Genomic DNA, 18,942 nt, shown 5'->3' with positions numbered 1-18,942 from the left:
GTATGCATTGGTATGTATTGCAAGAAAGGGCTAGGTTTCTTTCTCTGACACTTTACATAGATCAACCTATGCTAGTTAATGTGTGGAAAACAAAATAGGAATTTTGAAAGAAGCTTCTAGTTTTTAACCCTTTCGTTACCAACCTGGCTGAAACCGGCTCTGGCTCTGTAGTACAAATGTCTCGTTTTCATAAGTTTTGAATTAAAATCTTTCACCAAAGCTTAGTCTCAATTTATGTTCCTAACACTAGCTTATTGATAACTAAGTTATTTTACTAAACTCTTTGTTATATTTAAAATAATTGAAAGAAACAAAGAGCATCTCAAAATAAATACAGTAACAAAAGGGTTAAACATTGAATGACTGTGGGGGTCCACAAGAATAAAATAGTAATCAAGGGGGTCCATAGATAAATAAAAAAAATTGGTTGAGAACCCCTGATCTAGTGAATAAAAAATTAACCCCTTCTCCACAATATCTGCTCTTATGCCTATGTTTGGAGCAATTATTATTGTTTTTGTTTCTTGTTTTCCAGTCCATTTACTTCAAAATTCGTCCAAGACCGGTTAGCACATGTTGAAAAAAATTTTGGTGACCTCTGTGTGTCTTTTAATTCTTATACTAGAAAAACTGCAAGAATCCGGGACAAAGGTAAGTTGCCCAGTCATACTTGCTTACAAGTGAAGGATATGCTTTGTATCTTTGGGTGATTTCATGATGCTCACCCATTATATAATATTCTTCTGGAATTATTTTGGCATCTTCTTGTTTTTATTTTTCTGTTACATTTACTTAATGCTTCTGCATTGAATGTCACAAAGAGAATTCTTTTTAAAATTACACTTACACTCTTATAATACTTTCCACATTGAAACAATTGTGTTTAGTTTATGTTATATCATCATCATCATTGTTTAACGTCCGTTTTCCATGCCAGCATGGGTTGGATGATGTGACTGAGGTCTGCTGCACCTGACTCCAATTTGATCTGGCAGAGTTTCTACAGCTGAATGCCCTTCATGACGCCAACCACTCTGAGAGTGTAGTGGGTGCTTTTACGTGCCACCGGCATGAGGGCCAGTCAGGCGGTACTGGCAATGGCCATGCTCAAATGGTGCTTTTTATATGCCACCTGCACCGGAGCCAGTCCAGCGGCACTGGCAACGGCCTCGCTCATATATATATATATATATATATATATATATATATTTAAAAATTGAGGGAGATAAATTAATATTAATTTTAATATCAATTTAAAACCAGTAGTCCAGCATTCAAAAAATCTGAGGAGTCAGAGAAAATTCAAATATATGTGTATATTGGCAGGGCTGGCCTGCTAGGTAGCCGGCCAGAATGCTAGAAGAAGATCATCAACGATCAAACTACAAGGGAAATTCTCTAGAGGAAGAATTCAGCGAACACCCGAACCAACTTTGGCGGGCAGAACATATGAAAAATTAAATAAATACCAGACTTAAATGCATACCTCGGTTTCGGTCTTAACAAAAGAATTACTTGCATAATTCAAGTGTCCGTGACTTCTTCAGTACATTCGGTCCTCGAGATGAAAAACCGCAAGACTAACCCCAGCTCTCTGTGTCAAGACAGACACGTGCTTAGTCTTACTGATTACATCGGGAATAAAATTTCAAATGTCTTGGTTCTGGCGCGCTGAGAGACTCCTGAAATTAATATATATATATATATACATATATATTATATGCGTATATATATGTGTATATATATATGCATATGTATATATATATGTGTGTATATATGTATGTGTGTACTGGCAATGGCCATGCTCAAATGGTGCTTTTTATGTGCCACCTGCACAGGAGCCAGTCCAGCGGCACTGGCAACGACCTCACTCATATATATATATATATATATTTATATACATATATATTATATGTGTATATATATGTGTGTATATATATATATATATATATATATATATATATATATATATGTATGTGTGTCTATATGTATGTATGTATATGTATGTGTGTATATCTATGTGTGTGTGTGTGTATTTGTACAGAGTTGGTCAAAAGTCACCTGACAGTAAATCAAAACCATTTAATTCCAAGATTTATTTATGTTTAACAAGTGAAAGAATTTAATAAAAGCATCTAAATATGAAACATCATGAATATTGTCCAAACTGAAGTCCTTCCTGAGCGACTCATTTTCCCATTCAAGTCAATACAGAATTCCAGAGAGTATTTATGGACTTTTGATTTACTGTCGGGTGACTTTTGGCCAACCCTGTATATGTGATTATGAACATGATTCGTGACAGGCATATGCATTTGTGAATGTTTATTCCTACATGTCTTCACACTGGCATTTTTGGGATGAGATGATGATGATGATGACATATATATAGGTGCAGACGTGATTGTGTGGTAAGTAACTTACTTACCAGCCACATGGTTCCGGATTCAGTCCCTCTGCGTGACACCTTGGGCAAGTGTCTTCTAACATAGCTTCAGGCAGACCAAATCCTTGTGAGTGGATTTGGTAGATGGAAACTGAAAGAAGCCCGTCGTATATATATATATATATATGTGTGTGTGTGTGTATGTATTGGGTCATCCCATAAATGATGCAGTTTTTTCAATTGTATGAACTTAAAGTCAGAGGGGGATGGGATAAACTACTTGATCAACTTGCTATAAAAGCAGGTAGTAATTTTACCTTGTCCTTATTCTCAGTGCAAGTTTTGAAGAGTGCAGTTTGATTTTAACAGTTATTTTTTCAAAGCTATAATGGAATTGACAAAATAGCATATTCGGCATATTTTATTTTATGAGTTCAATTAAGGCAACAAGGCAATGGAATGTGCGAGGAATATTAATGCAGTATATGGGGATCGGACAATAAGTGTAAGCAAGTGTCAACCGTGGTTCCAGAAATTCTGAGCTGGAACTACAGCCTAGAAGACGAGCCTCGTCCTAGAAGATCTGTATAGCTTGACGAGGACATCCTGCAAAACCTGGTGGGACAAAATCCTATGGTAACTGTTGAGGAACTAGGAGAGACGCTTGGATTTGATCATTCGACCGTTCATCAACACCTGTGTGCTATCGGAAAAGTCAGCAAATTGGGTCAATGTGTTCCTCACAAACATGTCCAGTCTAATCGCACGTAGTGATTGAATGTGTGTTCTTCTTTGCTCTCACGTCTCACGAATGAATCTCTTCTGGGCCGAATAGTGATTGTCAAGTGCCGAAGATAGTGGGTAGGGAAAGGAGAAACACTGGTACCTCAGGCTAAAGAAGGTCTTCACCCACGTAAGGTGTTGTTATCTGTTTGGTAGTATTTGAAAGGTTTGGTAGGATTTGAAAGGTTTTAAATCTTCAAGCCTACTAGATAGATGGAAGAGCATTGTAGAAAATGAAGGAGAGCATATTTTAGATTAAAAAAGAACTTTATTTTAATTTTGGAAAATAAAAGTATGAAAAACCATATTATTTATGGGATGACCCAAAACAAGCGATAACAAAGGACACATACTGTGAGCAGCTTGAGTGGCTTAAGACAGCACTAGAAGAAAAACGACCGTCTTTAGTTTCAAGACGAAAGGTGTTCTTCCATGAGGATAATGCTCAGCCACATACAGTGAGGATGACATTCCAAAGGCCGGAGGAGTTTGAATGGGAGCCGATGCACCACTCACCATATTTTGCTGGACATTGTCCCATTTGATTATCACTTATTCTGCAATCTTCAAAATAATTTAGAGGGAAAAATATAAATTCTAGATGAGATCAGAACAGTACTGAAGGAGTATTTTTTGTTGCAGAAAAGTGAATTTTGGTAGAGGGGCCTTACAAGTCTACCAGATAGATGGAAGAGCATTGTAGAAAATAAAGGAGAGCATATTTTAGATTAACAAAGAACTTAATCTTAATTTTGAAAAATAAAAGTATGAGAAACCATATTATTTATGGGATGACCCAATATATATTTATGTGTGTGTTTTTGTGTGTCCTACATTACCACTTGACAACCAGTATTGGTGTGTTTACATCCTTATAACTTAGCAGTTCAACAAAAGATACTGATAAAATAAGTACTAAGCTTAAAAAAAAAGTTCAGTTGGGCGATTTGTTCGACTAAAACTCCTCAAGGCTGTGCTCCGGCTAAAGAATAAAAAGTTTTGAATGGTAAAACAATGCACTATAATACAAACAACGGACTAATACATCTTATAGAAAGAGTAAATATAAGATAAAACATATAACAATGATTAATTGTCTTATATTTAATCTTTCTATAAGATGTCATTTTTCTAGATGGTATAATTGAATTGATAAAAGGTGGGTTTTTTTCTGATTTATATATACACTACCGTCAGAAATTAATTAGCACCCTTGATTTGCTCTTCACTCAAGGTATTTGCTGTCACCTAGTGGCCATATCTCGAACTATTGCTTTGTTGTGAGTTCACTGTTGTGCAGAACGATGACGTAACTTTGTTTGCAGAGCAGTTTGAGAGTCTACAGCCTAATGATGTTGACATAGCAGTGCAACAACAACTTGGAGTGCGGATGCAGACAAATCTTCCTTTGTTTAATAGATATAGGTAACGCCTCGCAAGGACCGAAATCACACCGTACTAAGTTTTCTCATCGCGTAAGACGTTTTGAACATCTCGTAGGTTAATTGATTTGTGTATTTGCAAGATTTTTTTTCCTCACAAATTCTCCTACACTCTGCTTGGTGACGTCACTTCCGGTTCACAAAACTTTCTGTTATACATCAAATAAGGTGAGAAATTCTGCTTTCTTTCTTTTTTGTTTAATGAATAATAACTCATAGCAGTTTTGTTATAGCATAACATTATTCAAATGAATAGTTTTAATGAAAATAACTGGTTTTTATCGTTCATTCCTAGATGGCCCAAGACCTCGCATGACCTTGGAGAGACGGTACGAGGCTCTCTCGTGGCGTGGGAAGCTGTCGGAGGTTGCAATAGCCAGAAAACTTGGTGTAGCCAGGCGCACAATTCAGTGCTTATTTAAGAAATACGAGGAAACCGGATCAGCAGCTGACAAAAAGGGTAGGGGACGAAAGAGGCTGATGACCCAGCGGGAGGACCGGATGCTGATCCGAAAGTCACTGTACAACCGAAGGGCAACGAGCCGGCAACTGGCGGAGGAGATGCAAAAGATGACAGGGAAGCAGTTGTCTACAACCACCGTCAAGACCAGATTACTGGAAGCTGGTCTAAATTCCTGTAGGGCCGCCCGTAAGCTGCTCCTTACAGCCCAAAACTGGACGAGGCGGCTGCTCTGGGCCCGTGCCCACAAGACATGGACCGTTCAGCAGTGGCGGATAGTGATGTTCACTGACGAGTCGCGATTCAGTCTCGTCAGTGACAAGCCTGTCCATGTGCGACGCCGCAGGGGTGAGCGCTTCAACAAAAACTGCATTGCTCCCACCATGTAGCATGGTGGTGGTGGTCTGATGGTGTGAGGGGCGTTCAGCTACAGTGGTGTTGGGTGGCTCTATGCCGTTGAAGGCAACATCAACGCAGCAAAGTACGTTGAGATAGTACGGGATACCTCTTTGGTGGCGAGGAGTACGTGCTCCAGCAGGACAACGCGCCTTCCCACACAGCCAAGCTCACAACCGGTTTCTTCAAGGACCATGGGGTGACGGTCATGGACTGGCCTGGCCAGTCACCTGACCTGAACCCTATTGAGAACCTCTGGAGTCGATTGGGTAGGGATTTGAATGTGCAGCAATACAGGAACCGACACGAGCTGTTTGGGGCACTTCTTGCTGCATGGGGGGCCATCCCTGCACAGTACCTGCAGGCACTCATAGACAGCATTCCGACCCGCGTAGCAGCTGTCATTGCTGCCAAAGGAGGAGCAACAAGATATTGACTAAATTTCACAATTAATAACAATTATGTGGTGTGCTGAGATATGTTTTAATAAATTTTTGATTAAAAACGAGTTCGTTTCTGATAATAAGTTAATTAAATTAAGAAAATGTAAGAAAATGTAGAAATTTGAGAAGTGCTAATTAATTTCCGACGCAAGTGTATATATTATCATCATCATCATCATTTAACGTCCGTTTTCCGTGCTAGCATGAGTTGGTCGGAGGAGCACGGGTTGATTTGTTGAAATTTGATTTAGTATTTCTAAATTGAATTTTTCCATGTAAGCTTGGTATAATATTCCCTCATATTATTATTATTATTATTATCATTATTATTATTATTATTATATATATATATATATATTATATATATATATACACACACACAACATGCTGTGGTTCCCTAAATTGAAGTATATATATATCCAGTCCAATGACCGAGACTCTAAAATGGGAGTAATTATGGAAAGTTAAATTATATGTGGCTTTCAAATTCCCAAAAATGGCTGTTTACTTTTGAAAGGTGATGAAATATCGCAGCTGATTGTCAAATACGTAGACAAAGAAACCTTGAACCCCTCTTCCAAGAAATGTCTCACGACTTTTGCCGAGAATTTGTCCACAATTCAAGATTATCGGCAGGCTGAGGTAAGATGCATTTTTGATTTGTTTGTGGAAACATAATTTCCGTTATTGAAGATGTTGTAGTTGTTGTTGTTGTTGTTATTTTGTGTCCAGCTATCTTCCTAGAAGGTTTATGGTCAAAGATGTTCCAGTTTTGTCTTTTCATACTCCATCTGGTACTATAATAGCCAATGCCTCCTCCTTCTCTTGAAATGGTTGGGTAGGATTTAACCCTTTAACATTCAGATTCCTGTCTTAAATGCAATGCTTATTTATTCATCATCATCATTTAATGTCCATCTTCCATGCTGGCATGGGTTGGACAGTTTGACAAGATTAGGCAACCTAGAGGACTGCACCAAGCTCCACTGTTTTGGCAAGGCTTTTACAGCTGGATGCTCTTCCCAACACCAACCACTTTACAGAGTGGACTGGGTGCTTTTTACTCGGCCCAGCACCAGCAAGGTCTGTTTTGGCATAGTTTTCATGACTGGATGCTCTTCCGAATGCCAACCACTTAACAGTGTGGACTAAGTGCATTGTTTTCAATCAATCATATGTTATTTTGTAGCATCAAGGTTTCTATGATGCGATTGTTTATTTTTTTAAGAATGACGTTGTAGGGTATGTGTGAGAGGCTGTACCTGGCCCACTAGAACATCAAACATGTAGGTAGAATATTTTAGCCAGATATGGCTTGTTTGAACGCTAAAGGGTTAGAGAAGATTATACTGCTATTTCTAGCGGATCAAGGAATTATATGTAAAATCCCTTGTTAAGTTTTGCTCATTGAAGCTCTCTATATGTCTCTGGAAGGGGACCTTGTAAGGTGATGAAATATTTAGTATTACAGTGTTTTTTGCTTATGTCACTGGAACATTCCACCTTGCAATACCGATTTACATCTTGGTGGAATGGCCAGTTTGAGACTTTGGCACTTTTGCCGAGGATATAGTTTAGCCCCAAAGGTATTAAATAAAATCAGGTTCTGACTCTTCAGCTGGTAGACCAATACCTTTGCAACATGACCGGCTGCTAATGTCAAGAACAAAATATTTTATTTATATATATATATATATACACATGCACATAGGCGCAGGAGTGGCTGATCAACTGTCAGCTCCACCATGGCCACCACACATATACTTCATCATCATCATCATCGTTTAACGTCCGTTCTCCATGCTAGCATGGGTTGGACGGTTCGACCGGGGATCTGGAAAGCCAGAAGGCTGCACCAGGCTCCGGTCTTATCTGGCAATGTTTCTACAGCTGGATGCCCTTCCTAACGCCAACCACTCTATGAGTGTAGTGGGTGCTTTTTACGTGCCACATGCACTGGTGCCAGGCGAGGCTGGCATCGGCCACGGTCAGATTGGTGCATTTTATGTGCCACCGACACGGAAGCCAGTCGAGGCGGCGCTGGCATCGGCCACGATTCGGATAGTGCTTTTTACGTATCTCCAGTCCAGGGGTCCTGGCATCTGCCGGGTGCCAAGAATTAAGTACTCTGTGTATGTAATAGAGTTTATTTGTATTCATATTTATTTAAAACTGTTAATTCACTTTGTAGTTGCTCATAGTTCCTCAAAGCTTGTGATCCTTCATCCAACAAAAATGAGTCATTAATCACCTGATTGATCATGTGATCGTATCGTTTTGATTGACATATTTCCATTTCACTTCCTCTTCTCACTTTGCCTAGTCATAAAAGCTTCTTCAGCAATAAGGGTAACATTCTGTTAACTAAACTCCCTAATATTTATGACAATTACAAAACAACTAACAACGTAACTCACCTAGCTTTAAAAAAAGTGATTTCCATTTACAAATTGTTGATTTCAGGTGCAACGCCTTGATGCCAATGTCTTGAGACTTCTCTCTGATTATGGGCCCAAGTGTAAACAAAAGAAGGTAAGCTGTTCCCTAACTCCAATAAGCATCTCTGCACCCAAATCATTCCCTTTCTCTAATCATCTGTCACGCTATTCTCACTCTAGCAAACTTACCAACCCGTTCACTTTTTCTGTTCCTCTGTTTCTCTATCCTATTCGTCTTCATATTTACTTTGTACCTTGACCTCACATCCCTGTCTGTCTGGCTGTCCATCTGTCTGTCTATGTCTCTCTTTCTCTCTCTTGTCAGCTACACACACCTGCTCCTGTCCCACTATCTTTCTCATCCTTGAATTCTATACCCTTACTTAGTTGAGGGCTCTTGTCTTGTAAGTACTTAGTGGCCACACCAGTGCTGGTGCCACAAAAAAAGAAAAAAAGCACCTTGTACACATTGTGAAGTGGTTGATATTGGAACACAGCATAGCCCTCTAGCTCATCTGTTCATATTGAACTGTTCAACCCATTCCAGCATGGAAAAAGGTGATGAGCTGACAGAATCATTAGTGTGCTGTCAGCTGGTGGCGAGCTGGCAGAATCGTTAGCATGCCAGGCGAAATGCTTAGCGGTATTTCGTCTGCCATTATCTTCTGAGTTCAAATTCCGCCGATGTCGACTTTGCCTTTCATCCTTTTGGGGTACCAGTTACGCACTGGTGTCGATATAATCGACTTAATCCATTTGTCTGTCCTTGTTTGTCCCCTCTGTGTGTAGCTCCTTGTGGGCAGTAAAGAAATAAGAATCATTAGTGTGCTGAACAAAATGTTTAGCGATATTTCTTCTAGCTCTTTACAATCTGGAATTCAAATTCCATCAAGGTCAACTTTACCTTTCGTCCTTTTGGGGTCGGTAAAATTAAGTATCTGTCAAGTACTGGGGTCAATGTAATCGACTCAGCCTTAAATGATAATGGCGAAGACGATGATGATGATTGAATGAGTTCTAAATTAAAAACTGTCTTTATTCTTCTTTTATTCTTTTATTTGTTTGAGTCATTTGACTGTGGCCATGCTGGAGCGCTGCCTTTAGACGGGCTAATCGACCCCAGGACTTATTCTTTGTAAGCCTAGTACTTATTCTATCAGTCTCTTATGCCGAACCGCTAAGTTACAGGGACATAAACACACCAGCATCGGTTGTCAAGCGATGTTGGGGGGACAAACACAGATACACAAATATATGCACACACATACATACACATATATATATATATATATATATGTATATATGTATATATATACATATATACGACAGGCTTCTTTTAGTTTCCGTCTACCAAATCCACTCACAAGGCTTTGGTCGGCCCGAGGCTATAGTAGAAGACACTTGCCCAAGGTGCCACGCAGTGGGACTGAACCCTGAACCATGTGGTTGGTAAGCAAGCTACTTACCACACAGCCACTCCTGTTTCAATTAAATTTTTTCAAATTTAATTGAAACAGAGTCTGTGTATTTTAAAATGTCATGCAAAGGTTGATTGAGAAACAAGTAAGGGGCAGTTATAAAAAGGGCATCTGATCATTGCCTGAATAAGTCTTGTCCAACTCAATTTACTAGTTGTATATCTAATGCAGTAAGTATTAATCTGAATTGAATTAAAGAAATTCTTCCTCAGTCACTGTAGTTTGATAGTGGTGGTGGTGGTGATTGTGGTGCTGGTTGAGTAATCTGAAGAGTTAGTGTTTAGTTCCAGTATCATGTCTTTAAGAAATTATGAAGTAAATTCCTCTTTCTCCCTCTCCCCACCATATGGGGATCAGTTGGTGATGTATTGAAAGAAACACTCCCAAATGATTTAGTGTGCCTTGGTGAACGGGTGCCCTTTATGTGTCACCGGCACAGGTGACTTTTACCTGTCACTGGTATGGGTGCTGACTTCTTTTGGTTTTCATCTACCAAATCCACTCACAAAATTTTAGTCAGCTAGGGGTGCCCAAGGTGCCATGCAGTGGGACTGAACCCAGAACCATGTGGTTGGGAAGCTCACATTTCAGTCACACAGCCACTTCTATGTATGTATTCAGTGGTCCCCTCTAGTGTGATAATACTTGTCATCATCAACACCACCACCACCACCACCGTCATTAGCTCAAATCCTCACTTCATACAAGTGAAGCAATTATATTCTGACAGGTCCATAGCAATATAGAATATCATTACTTTGGTTGTCCTGCTAAAAACCAAAGTAATATTCTAACTGGTTACCCCTTTTTTTATCGTTTCATTTGTCTGCTTTCTCTTTACAGATTTTTGGCTTATGCCAGTGTCGCGTAACTGGCCCTTCAATCATCAGGCAATATGCTGTGCTTGAGAAGACCTGTTGACTCAAGTTAAATTGTCATGGCTGATGCCAGTACCGCCTGACTAGTACCTGTGCCGGTGGCATGTAAAAAGCACCATTTGAGTGTGGTTAATACCACTGCTTCCTGACTGACTCCTGTTCTGGTCGCATATAAAAAGCACCATTTGAGTGTGGTCAATGCCAGTGTTGCCTGAGTGGCTCCCATGCAAATGGCACATAAAATACACCATTTGAGTGTGGTTGATGCCAGTGCCACCTGACTGGCCCTCATGCCAGTGGCATGTAAAAAGCACCCTCTACACTCTCAGAGTGGTTGGTGTTAGGAAGGGCATCCAGCTGTAGAAACCTTGCCAGATCAGACTGGAGCCTGGTGCAGCTTCCTGGCTTGACAGTTATCAGTCAAGCTGTCCAACCCATGCCAGCATGGAAAGCAGACGTTAATATAATGCCCTGATAAGTTGAATTTAACATTGTCATCTTTTTATTAATGCAAGTGTTCATTAAATACAAAGGGGTTCTGAAAAGTTCCTGGTTTGGGGTAGAAGAAAATAGAGGAGGGTCAGTTAATTATGATTTCATTCAACATATTCACACACTTATTGCAGCGGTCCTTCAATTTTTCTAAGCCCTGTAAAAAACCTCGGAACACCCTTAAAGCCAGGAACTTTCCAGCACCCCCTTGTATAATTCACTCATTGCCAAGCCTCTTTTGCATTTCACTTATGTATGTGTTCATTCATATTTGCTGGTGTGATGATTATGATTGAACCCTTCCTACCCTGTGGAGAATAGGCCATTGACAACTTTCCACTGCTGTTCTTGATTTGAGTCTGTCTTTTCTGCTTCTGGTCAGTTGGATCCCTGCTTTTTCCATGCAGCTTCATTTCAGATTTTGTTGCCCTATGTCATATGTTTCCCAGAAGGAAGACCTTCCTGTCCCAAGTTGTGTTAGTTTTGAATTATCATCAATGCATGTGACTTTGCTTTCTTTTCTAGGTAAAGGTGTTGGTCTTACATGAACCCATTTTCACCTCTGGGAAGAGGTGTTCCATATTACTCTTGTCTCTATCCTTTGACCTGTCCAGCATGGGAAGCCCTATGAGGCTTGCATTCGGCTAGCATACTTCTCAAGTATGAGGCTTAGTGGTTAAGGTGTTGGATTCATGATTGTAAGATTGTTGTTTCGATTCCTGGACCGGGCAACATGTTGTGTTCTTGAGCAAAACACTTCATTTCATATTGCTCCTATCCACTCAGCTGGCGAAAATGAATAATCATACGATGGACAAACGTCCCATCCAGGTGGGGAATTTAAACGCCATGAAACTGAGAATCTGGCCCTTATGAGTTGACATGACTTGAGAAAGTGGCAGTGGCATCAACCATACTCAAATGGTGCCTTTTACATGCCACCGGTGCAGGTGCTAGTCAGGTGGTGCAAGCCCCCACACTGCAATAAGGATTGATCTGTGTGACTATTCATGTTTGTTAATGTAACTGTTCATTAAATACACTAGCAAAAAATGAATGTGCAAGTAATTAATATCTACCAGTCATTAATTTAATTGCTTGATCGGCTGGCCTCTTTCTCATCTTACCTGTATTTATTCACTCATTTTCATTAATGTAAGCATTCATTAAATGTAGCACTTTAACTGGCCAGTCTCTTTCTTATCTCTGATGTCTGTCTGTCTGTTAATTTTTATTCATGTCAAACCCTCATTAATTAAACAGCTTGATTGGCTTGGTTCTGTCTCATCTCACTTACATGTGTTTATGTATTTTTGTTAACGTATTCGTTAAATGTAATACGTTAATTGGCTGGTCACATTTTCATCTTTCCATATCTGTTCTTCAATTACATTAATGCAAAGCAATTGTTAATCATCAATAGCCTGATTGATTGGCTTCTCATCTAATTAGTGTATCCTTTTACTCATTTTCATCAACTTAAGTGTCCACTTAATGCAGAGGTCAGCAGATAAATTATGTCATTGATCTCTTTATGGCAATGTCGATAACTTACTGACCTCCAGCATATAACATTGAATTTCTCTTTTGAAAGTAAAATTATGCTTCCCCTGTGCTTGTGACATGTAAAAAGCATTCTGTTCACTCTGTTGGGTGGTTGGTGTTAGGAAGGGCATCCAGCTGTAAAAACCATGCCAAAACAGACACAGAAGTTTGGTCAGCTCCTGTCAAACTGTCCACTCCATGCCAACATGGAAGGCAGACAGTTAAACAATGATGATAATGATGATGATGAATTAATAAAATATTTCTTGATTTAAAAACAATAATTTCTTTGTCCTTCTGTGTCATTACCACTTTTCGATAAGAACTATTTAACAAAATTTAATGAAAATACTGAACAGCCGCTCCTATGCGTAGGCGTAGGAGTGGCTATGTGGTAAGTAGCTTGCTTACCAACCACATAGTTCCAGGTTCAGTCCCACTGTGTGGCACCTTGGGCAAGTGTCTTCCACTATAGCCTCAGGCCTACAAAAGCCTTGTGAGTGGATTTTGATAGACAAAAACTGAAAGAAGCCTGTCATATATGTATATATATATATATGTATATGTATATATATGTGTGTGTGTGTGTGTGTGTGTGTCTCTGTGTGTCCCCCCAACCGATGCTGGTGTGTTTACGTCTCCGTAACTTAGTGGTTCGGTGAAAGAGGCCGATAGAATAAGTATTAGGCTTACAAAGAGCATATCGATCCTGGGATCGATATGCTCAACTAAAAGGCAGTGCTCCAGCATGGCCACAGTCAAATGACTGAAACAAGTAAAAGAATAAAATTGATAAAGAACAATAAAATTTCAGTCATATATTATTGTTATGTTCTTTTATTCTTTTACTAGTGTCAGTAAATTGACTGCGGGAGTTATTTTTTAAGCTTAGTACTTATTCTATCGGATACTTTGTGCTGAACTGCTTAGTTATTGAGGTGTAAACATATCAACACCTGTTGTCACATGGTGATGAGGTACAAACAAAGACACACACACACACACACACACAGACACATGTATGTATACACACACACACACACCACACACACACACACACACAGACACATGTATGTATACACACACACACACACATTTGATGGGCTTCTTTCAGTTTCTGTCTATCAAATCCATTCACGAGGCTGTAGTAGAAGACACTTGCCCAAGGTGTCTCGCAGTGGGACTGAACCCAGAGCCATGTGGTTGGGAAGCTAGCTTCTTACCACACAGCCATTGGAACATTTCTTGTGAAGTATGCCTTTAGTTAGTACTAGTTAGTGAATCCATATTTTGCCTGGAAAATAGTTTCTGCATTTGTCCAGAGTTAGTTTGCTAATAATTCAGCACCCTAAATGCTCAAAATCATTTTAGGTGTTTATTGATCCCTTGGATATCTCATAGGCTGCCTAGGGGTTCAGTACAAGCCACTTTGCTGATCCTTGCTTTAACCTTTTAACATTCAGATTGCTCTGTCAAAGGTAATGTTTATTTAGTCATATTATTTTGAATTAATCATGCATTATCTTGTAGCTTTGAGATTTTGAATTTGTGATTGTTTATTTTTTAGAATGGCATTGTTGGCTAAGTCTGAGAGGCTAGATCTGGCTACTTTGAGCATAAAACAGATAGAGTATTTGGACCAGATATGTTAAAGGGATAATGTATTTACTCTCTGGTTGGCAGGCTCCTTTCTCATTTCTTGATAAATTTCAAAATAATTTTGAAATTATTCATGTTTTTTTATTTATTTACTAAATTGAATATTTAGTATTTCACGGAATTAAACGTATTGGGTTATTTCTGAAAACATTATCGAAAAAGATAGTTGCTCATCTGCTACTCATTGAAAAATGAACGAAATTGGAATACGATGATTACTTAAGGCATTTTATATATACACTTTATATACTTTATGCCCAATTTTATAAACTTACTACACAGCACTTGTAAAATAAATGTTCACTCTTATTTTTCTATTTTTCCCTTAAACAATTGCACTTATGCACATGTGTTAAGTGATAGGTGATTTAAAAAACTTAGTTCAATTAAAAAAAATACACTTTTCACTATCCAATCACCACCACCACCTCTATCATCTCTCTCTCTCCCTCCTCTGTCACCCTTTCTCTCTCACCTTCTCTCTCTCCCCTCTCTCTCTGCTTTTCTTTAACCTCATCATCAGAACATCACCCCTCTGCTAAAATTATATTTTTAACTCTCCTCCTCTATACCATCACTACTTTCAACTAACTTTTTTAACCATGTGATGAATATTACATTCCCCCTACCTCTTGTCATGGATGCTTCTCTCTCCCTCTTTCTGTCTCACACTTTGCCTTATCCTCTTTTTCTTTCTCGTTTTCCTTTCTCTTCTCTTTTCCTTTAAATAATCATCTGAAAGTTTTACAATTACCTTCCCTCTGCCTCACAACTCCCTCCCTCTTTTCTTTCTCTTTTTCTCTAATCATATGAAAGTGTTACTGATGGGCTAAGTAACACAATGACAAGCAGAATTATCATAAGATTTATTTTTTACCTTTTATCCCCTCTTAATTGCAGAATGAATTAAAGACTTCATTCGCAGCTCAAGAGCGTGAAGGAAAGAAAAGACAAGAGATGAACAAATTACTCCTTCGAAGTCCCACCAATCAACATCAGATTGTATCCTCTAAGGCAATGATATAAATTATATTCATCTTTTTTTTTATTTGATTATTTCATATTTTCTAATTTATCATTTTTAATTTCATTCAATTTTTTTTATTCAATTATTTGTTTATTATTTTTATTTAATTATTTATCATTTCCTGCATGAGGCATGAACTGGGGTGGGTGGGGATATCTTTATTCTATTATTATTATTGTTATTTTTGTTGTGTCTTGGGAGAGTCATAGCACCAATAACACACACACGGGTTCAATTCCACTTCTTTACTATTGTTAGTCAATTAATTAAATATCTAACCAATTAGTTGATTGTTTTTTTAACTTGTTAGTTAAACATACAATTGTTATTATTATTATTATTAACCCTTGTGGTTAATAAAGCAATCATTATTATTATTATTGCTATTATTATTATTATTATTATCATTATTATTATTATTATTATTATTATTAGAGTAGTAGTAGTAGTTGTTATTGATTCTGGTTGCTGTTTATTAAAAACCCCCGAGTCACTTATGATTTGAGCAGACCTACGATTTGAAGTAATTCCAACTGTGGCCATCCCTTCTAATCCCTTCGGATTTTTCTAACACCATGGTGTCCAGCTCTACATTTTTGGCTGCTACTCCTTGCCAGTTGAGTGACTGCTTAGAGGTTTGTCTTTTGGCTCTACTACTACTACTACTACTACTAGTTGTAGTAGTAGTAGTAGTAGTAATAGTTAGTAGCAGTAGAAGTAGTTGCAGCACCACCTGTAGTTGCTGCTGTTGTTTAACCCCTCCCAAGGCCAGTCCAGATCCAGTGTGCTTATGATCAAAGACAGTCCAGTTGTAACCATCCCTTCTGATAATTCCGACCAGTTGTATCCAGGACCACATTGTGCAATGCCTTTCCTTTTTGAGGGAGATTCGCTTCCTATTTCTACCAGGTCAAGTGACTGTACCAAGGTTGCTTTGGTGGCTCAGCATTAGTTGGTCAACATCCAGACGTTTGACACCTCTCACTTGCAACAGTTCTTAGTTTTATTATGGGTGTTTGTTCCTTCTTGAGCCATGTGTGGCTCATAAGGGCCGGTTTCCCAGTTTCATTAGCGTATAGGTTCCCCACCTGGATGGGACGCCGGTCCGTCGCAGGTGAGCTGCTAGATGCGAGCGGAAAGAGTGAGAGAGAGAGTTGTGGCGAAAGAGTCAGCAGAAGTTCACCATTAGCGTGGAGCTTTGGTGTTTCGCTCATAAACACATACATCACCTGGTCTGAGATTCGAACCCGTGATCCCTCGATTGTGTGTCCGCTGCTCTAACCACTAGGCCATGTGCCTCCACTACTATGGTTGTAGAGGTTGTTTTTCTCTATTTTCTATTCTATTTTTTTCTTGTTTTTTTTTTTGTGTTTTGTGTTTTACAAAACTTAAAAATACAGTTAAATGAGATTATTCAACTGATATTCCTGTCAGGAAATCAAGCATGTGTGCTACCCAAAGACATGATCTTATTTTAGTAGTAATAGTCTCTTGGTGGTAGTAGTAGTAGTAGCAGTAGTAGTGGTAGTGGTAGTAGAAGTAGTAGTAGTTTGTGGTTGGTGTTTGTTTAAGCCTGGGTCATTTCAAATTTCACAATCATATGATCTGAAGTAATTCCAATTGTGACCATCTCTTATGATCACTTCTAATCATTCAGGCACAGTAGTATCCAACACTACATTTCCCAGTGTCTTCTAAAAATTTTTTTTCTGTTTTTTTTGTTCTTTCTTTCAAGATTTGAAGTTGATTTCGCTGCTATTTCTTGCCGGTCAAGTGACTGCATAATAAAGGTTCCCTTGTTGGCTCAAGCCATAGTAGTATTATTATTAGTAGTAGTAGTTGTAGTAATCATAGTAGTAATAGTTGTGGTGATAGTAGTAGTAGTAGTAGTGGCAGCAGTAGCAGCTACAAAGCCTGTGAAAAATCTATCTGTATTTCAGGCTGCATCTCAGATTCTGACTTGCATGGAAACCTGTTTTTCTTTTTTCTTTTTTTTTTTTAATCTGGGTGACTACGGAGGCCCTGTAGTTTGGGAGGAATTTTGAAAACTTGAAATTGAAAAGGTGTTGTGTGGGGTTGTTTGTTGAAAGGTATAAACGCATGGCCGACTGAACGTACTTGCAATTATGAATTTTGTTCTTTTTGTTTTTTTTTTTACATTGCTAGTTCTTTCCACGTTCAAAGTTTGTGTAACTATGTAACTATTGTTTTCAATAGTGTTGTTGTTGTTGTTGTTGTTTCTGATTTCGGTACAAGGCCAGTTGTTTTTCTTGGAGGAGGAAATTGATACCTTTGATTAATCGATCCCTTCTCCTGTAATTACTACTACTACTTTATTTTATTAACCGCTGAGGGATGGAAGACAAAGTTAATCCTCATGGGATTGAGTTAGCCCTTCATCACCCCCAGGGCTGACAAAATGAAATATCATTTTTGTATTGAAGTCAATGGTATTAACTAACCCTGCCTCCCTCAAATTGCTGGCTTTGTGCCTAAATCATCATCATTATCATGATCATCATTATTATTATCATCATCATTATTGTTATTATTATTAAGAAGGCGGTGAGCTGGCAGAATTGTTAGTGCACCAAGCGAAATGCTTAGCGGTATTTTGCCTGTTGGTATGTTCTGAGTTCAAATTCTGCCGAGGTCGACTTTGCCTTTTGCTCTTTTAGGGTTGATGAATTAAGTACCAGTGAAACACTTGAGTTGATGTAATTGACTAGTCCTCTCACCCAGAATTTCAGGCCTTGTGCCCATAGTAGTAAGGATTATTATTAAGGTGGTGAGCTAGCATAACAGTTAGTATACTGGCATGACAGTTAGTACACCGGACAGAATGGTAGTAGCCACAAGGGCTGAACACAAAACAAAAAAGGGACAATACAACACAGAGAACAAATGGAGCTAAGTACAAAAATTTGTATATTGGCTGTGCGGTAAGAAGCTTGCTTCTCAACCACATGGTTCCGGATTCCATCCCACTGCATGGCACCTTGGGCAAGTTCCTTCTACTATAGCCTCAGGCTGATGAAAGCCTTGTGAGTAGGTTTGGTAGACAGAAACTGAAAGAAACCCATCGTATATATATATATATATATATATATGTGTGTGTGTGTGTCTTTGTTTGTTCCCCCATCATTGTTTGACAATTAATATTGGTGTGTTTATGTCCCTGTGCCTTAGCAGTTCAGCAAAAGAGAACAATAAGTACTAGGCTTACAAAGAAAAAGTCCTGGGGTAGATTTGTTCAACAAAAGGCGGAGCTCCAATATGGTTGCAATCAAATAACTGAAACAAGTAAAGGAATAACAGAAAGTATTAATAAAAATTCAATAATAATGATAATCATTTCACAAGGCCTGAAATTTGGGGAAGGGGACTAATCAATTACATTGACCTCAGTATGTAACTGGTACCTATTTTATTGACCCCGAAAGGATGAAAGACAAAGTCAACCTTGGCAGCATTTGAACTCGGAACATAAAGTGGGATGAAATGATGCTAAGCAT

At 38.7% G+C, this 18,942-nt stretch overlaps 1 protein-coding gene across 3 annotated transcripts in view; it reads left to right on the top strand.

The window, feature by feature from the left end:
• The window catches only part of LOC115220988 (protein FAM92A), a 47,421-nt gene that overhangs the window by 3,787 nt on the left and 24,692 nt on the right, over positions 1-18,942 (top strand). For 2 of the 3 annotated variants that reach the window (XM_029791205.2, XM_036510491.1), the window contains exons 2-5: positions 536-651; positions 6,428-6,552; positions 8,374-8,442; positions 15,301-15,402. In XM_029791205.2, the coding sequence (XP_029647065.1) occupies positions 536-651; positions 6,428-6,552; positions 8,374-8,442; positions 15,301-15,402 (412 nt within the window). Of the gene's footprint in view, positions 1-535; positions 652-6,427; positions 6,553-8,373; positions 8,443-15,300; positions 15,415-18,942 lie in introns of all 3 variants that reach the window. The other variant, XM_029791204.2, reaches the window with a different exon arrangement.

This window comes from Octopus sinensis, linkage group LG17 (assembly GCF_006345805.1).
Source record: "Octopus sinensis linkage group LG17, ASM634580v1, whole genome shotgun sequence".
Classification (NCBI taxonomy): Eukaryota; Metazoa; Mollusca; class Cephalopoda; order Octopoda; family Octopodidae; genus Octopus; species Octopus sinensis.
The sequence above is the reverse complement of the archived record's forward strand: the minus strand, read 5'-3'. Positions and strand labels throughout refer to the sequence as shown.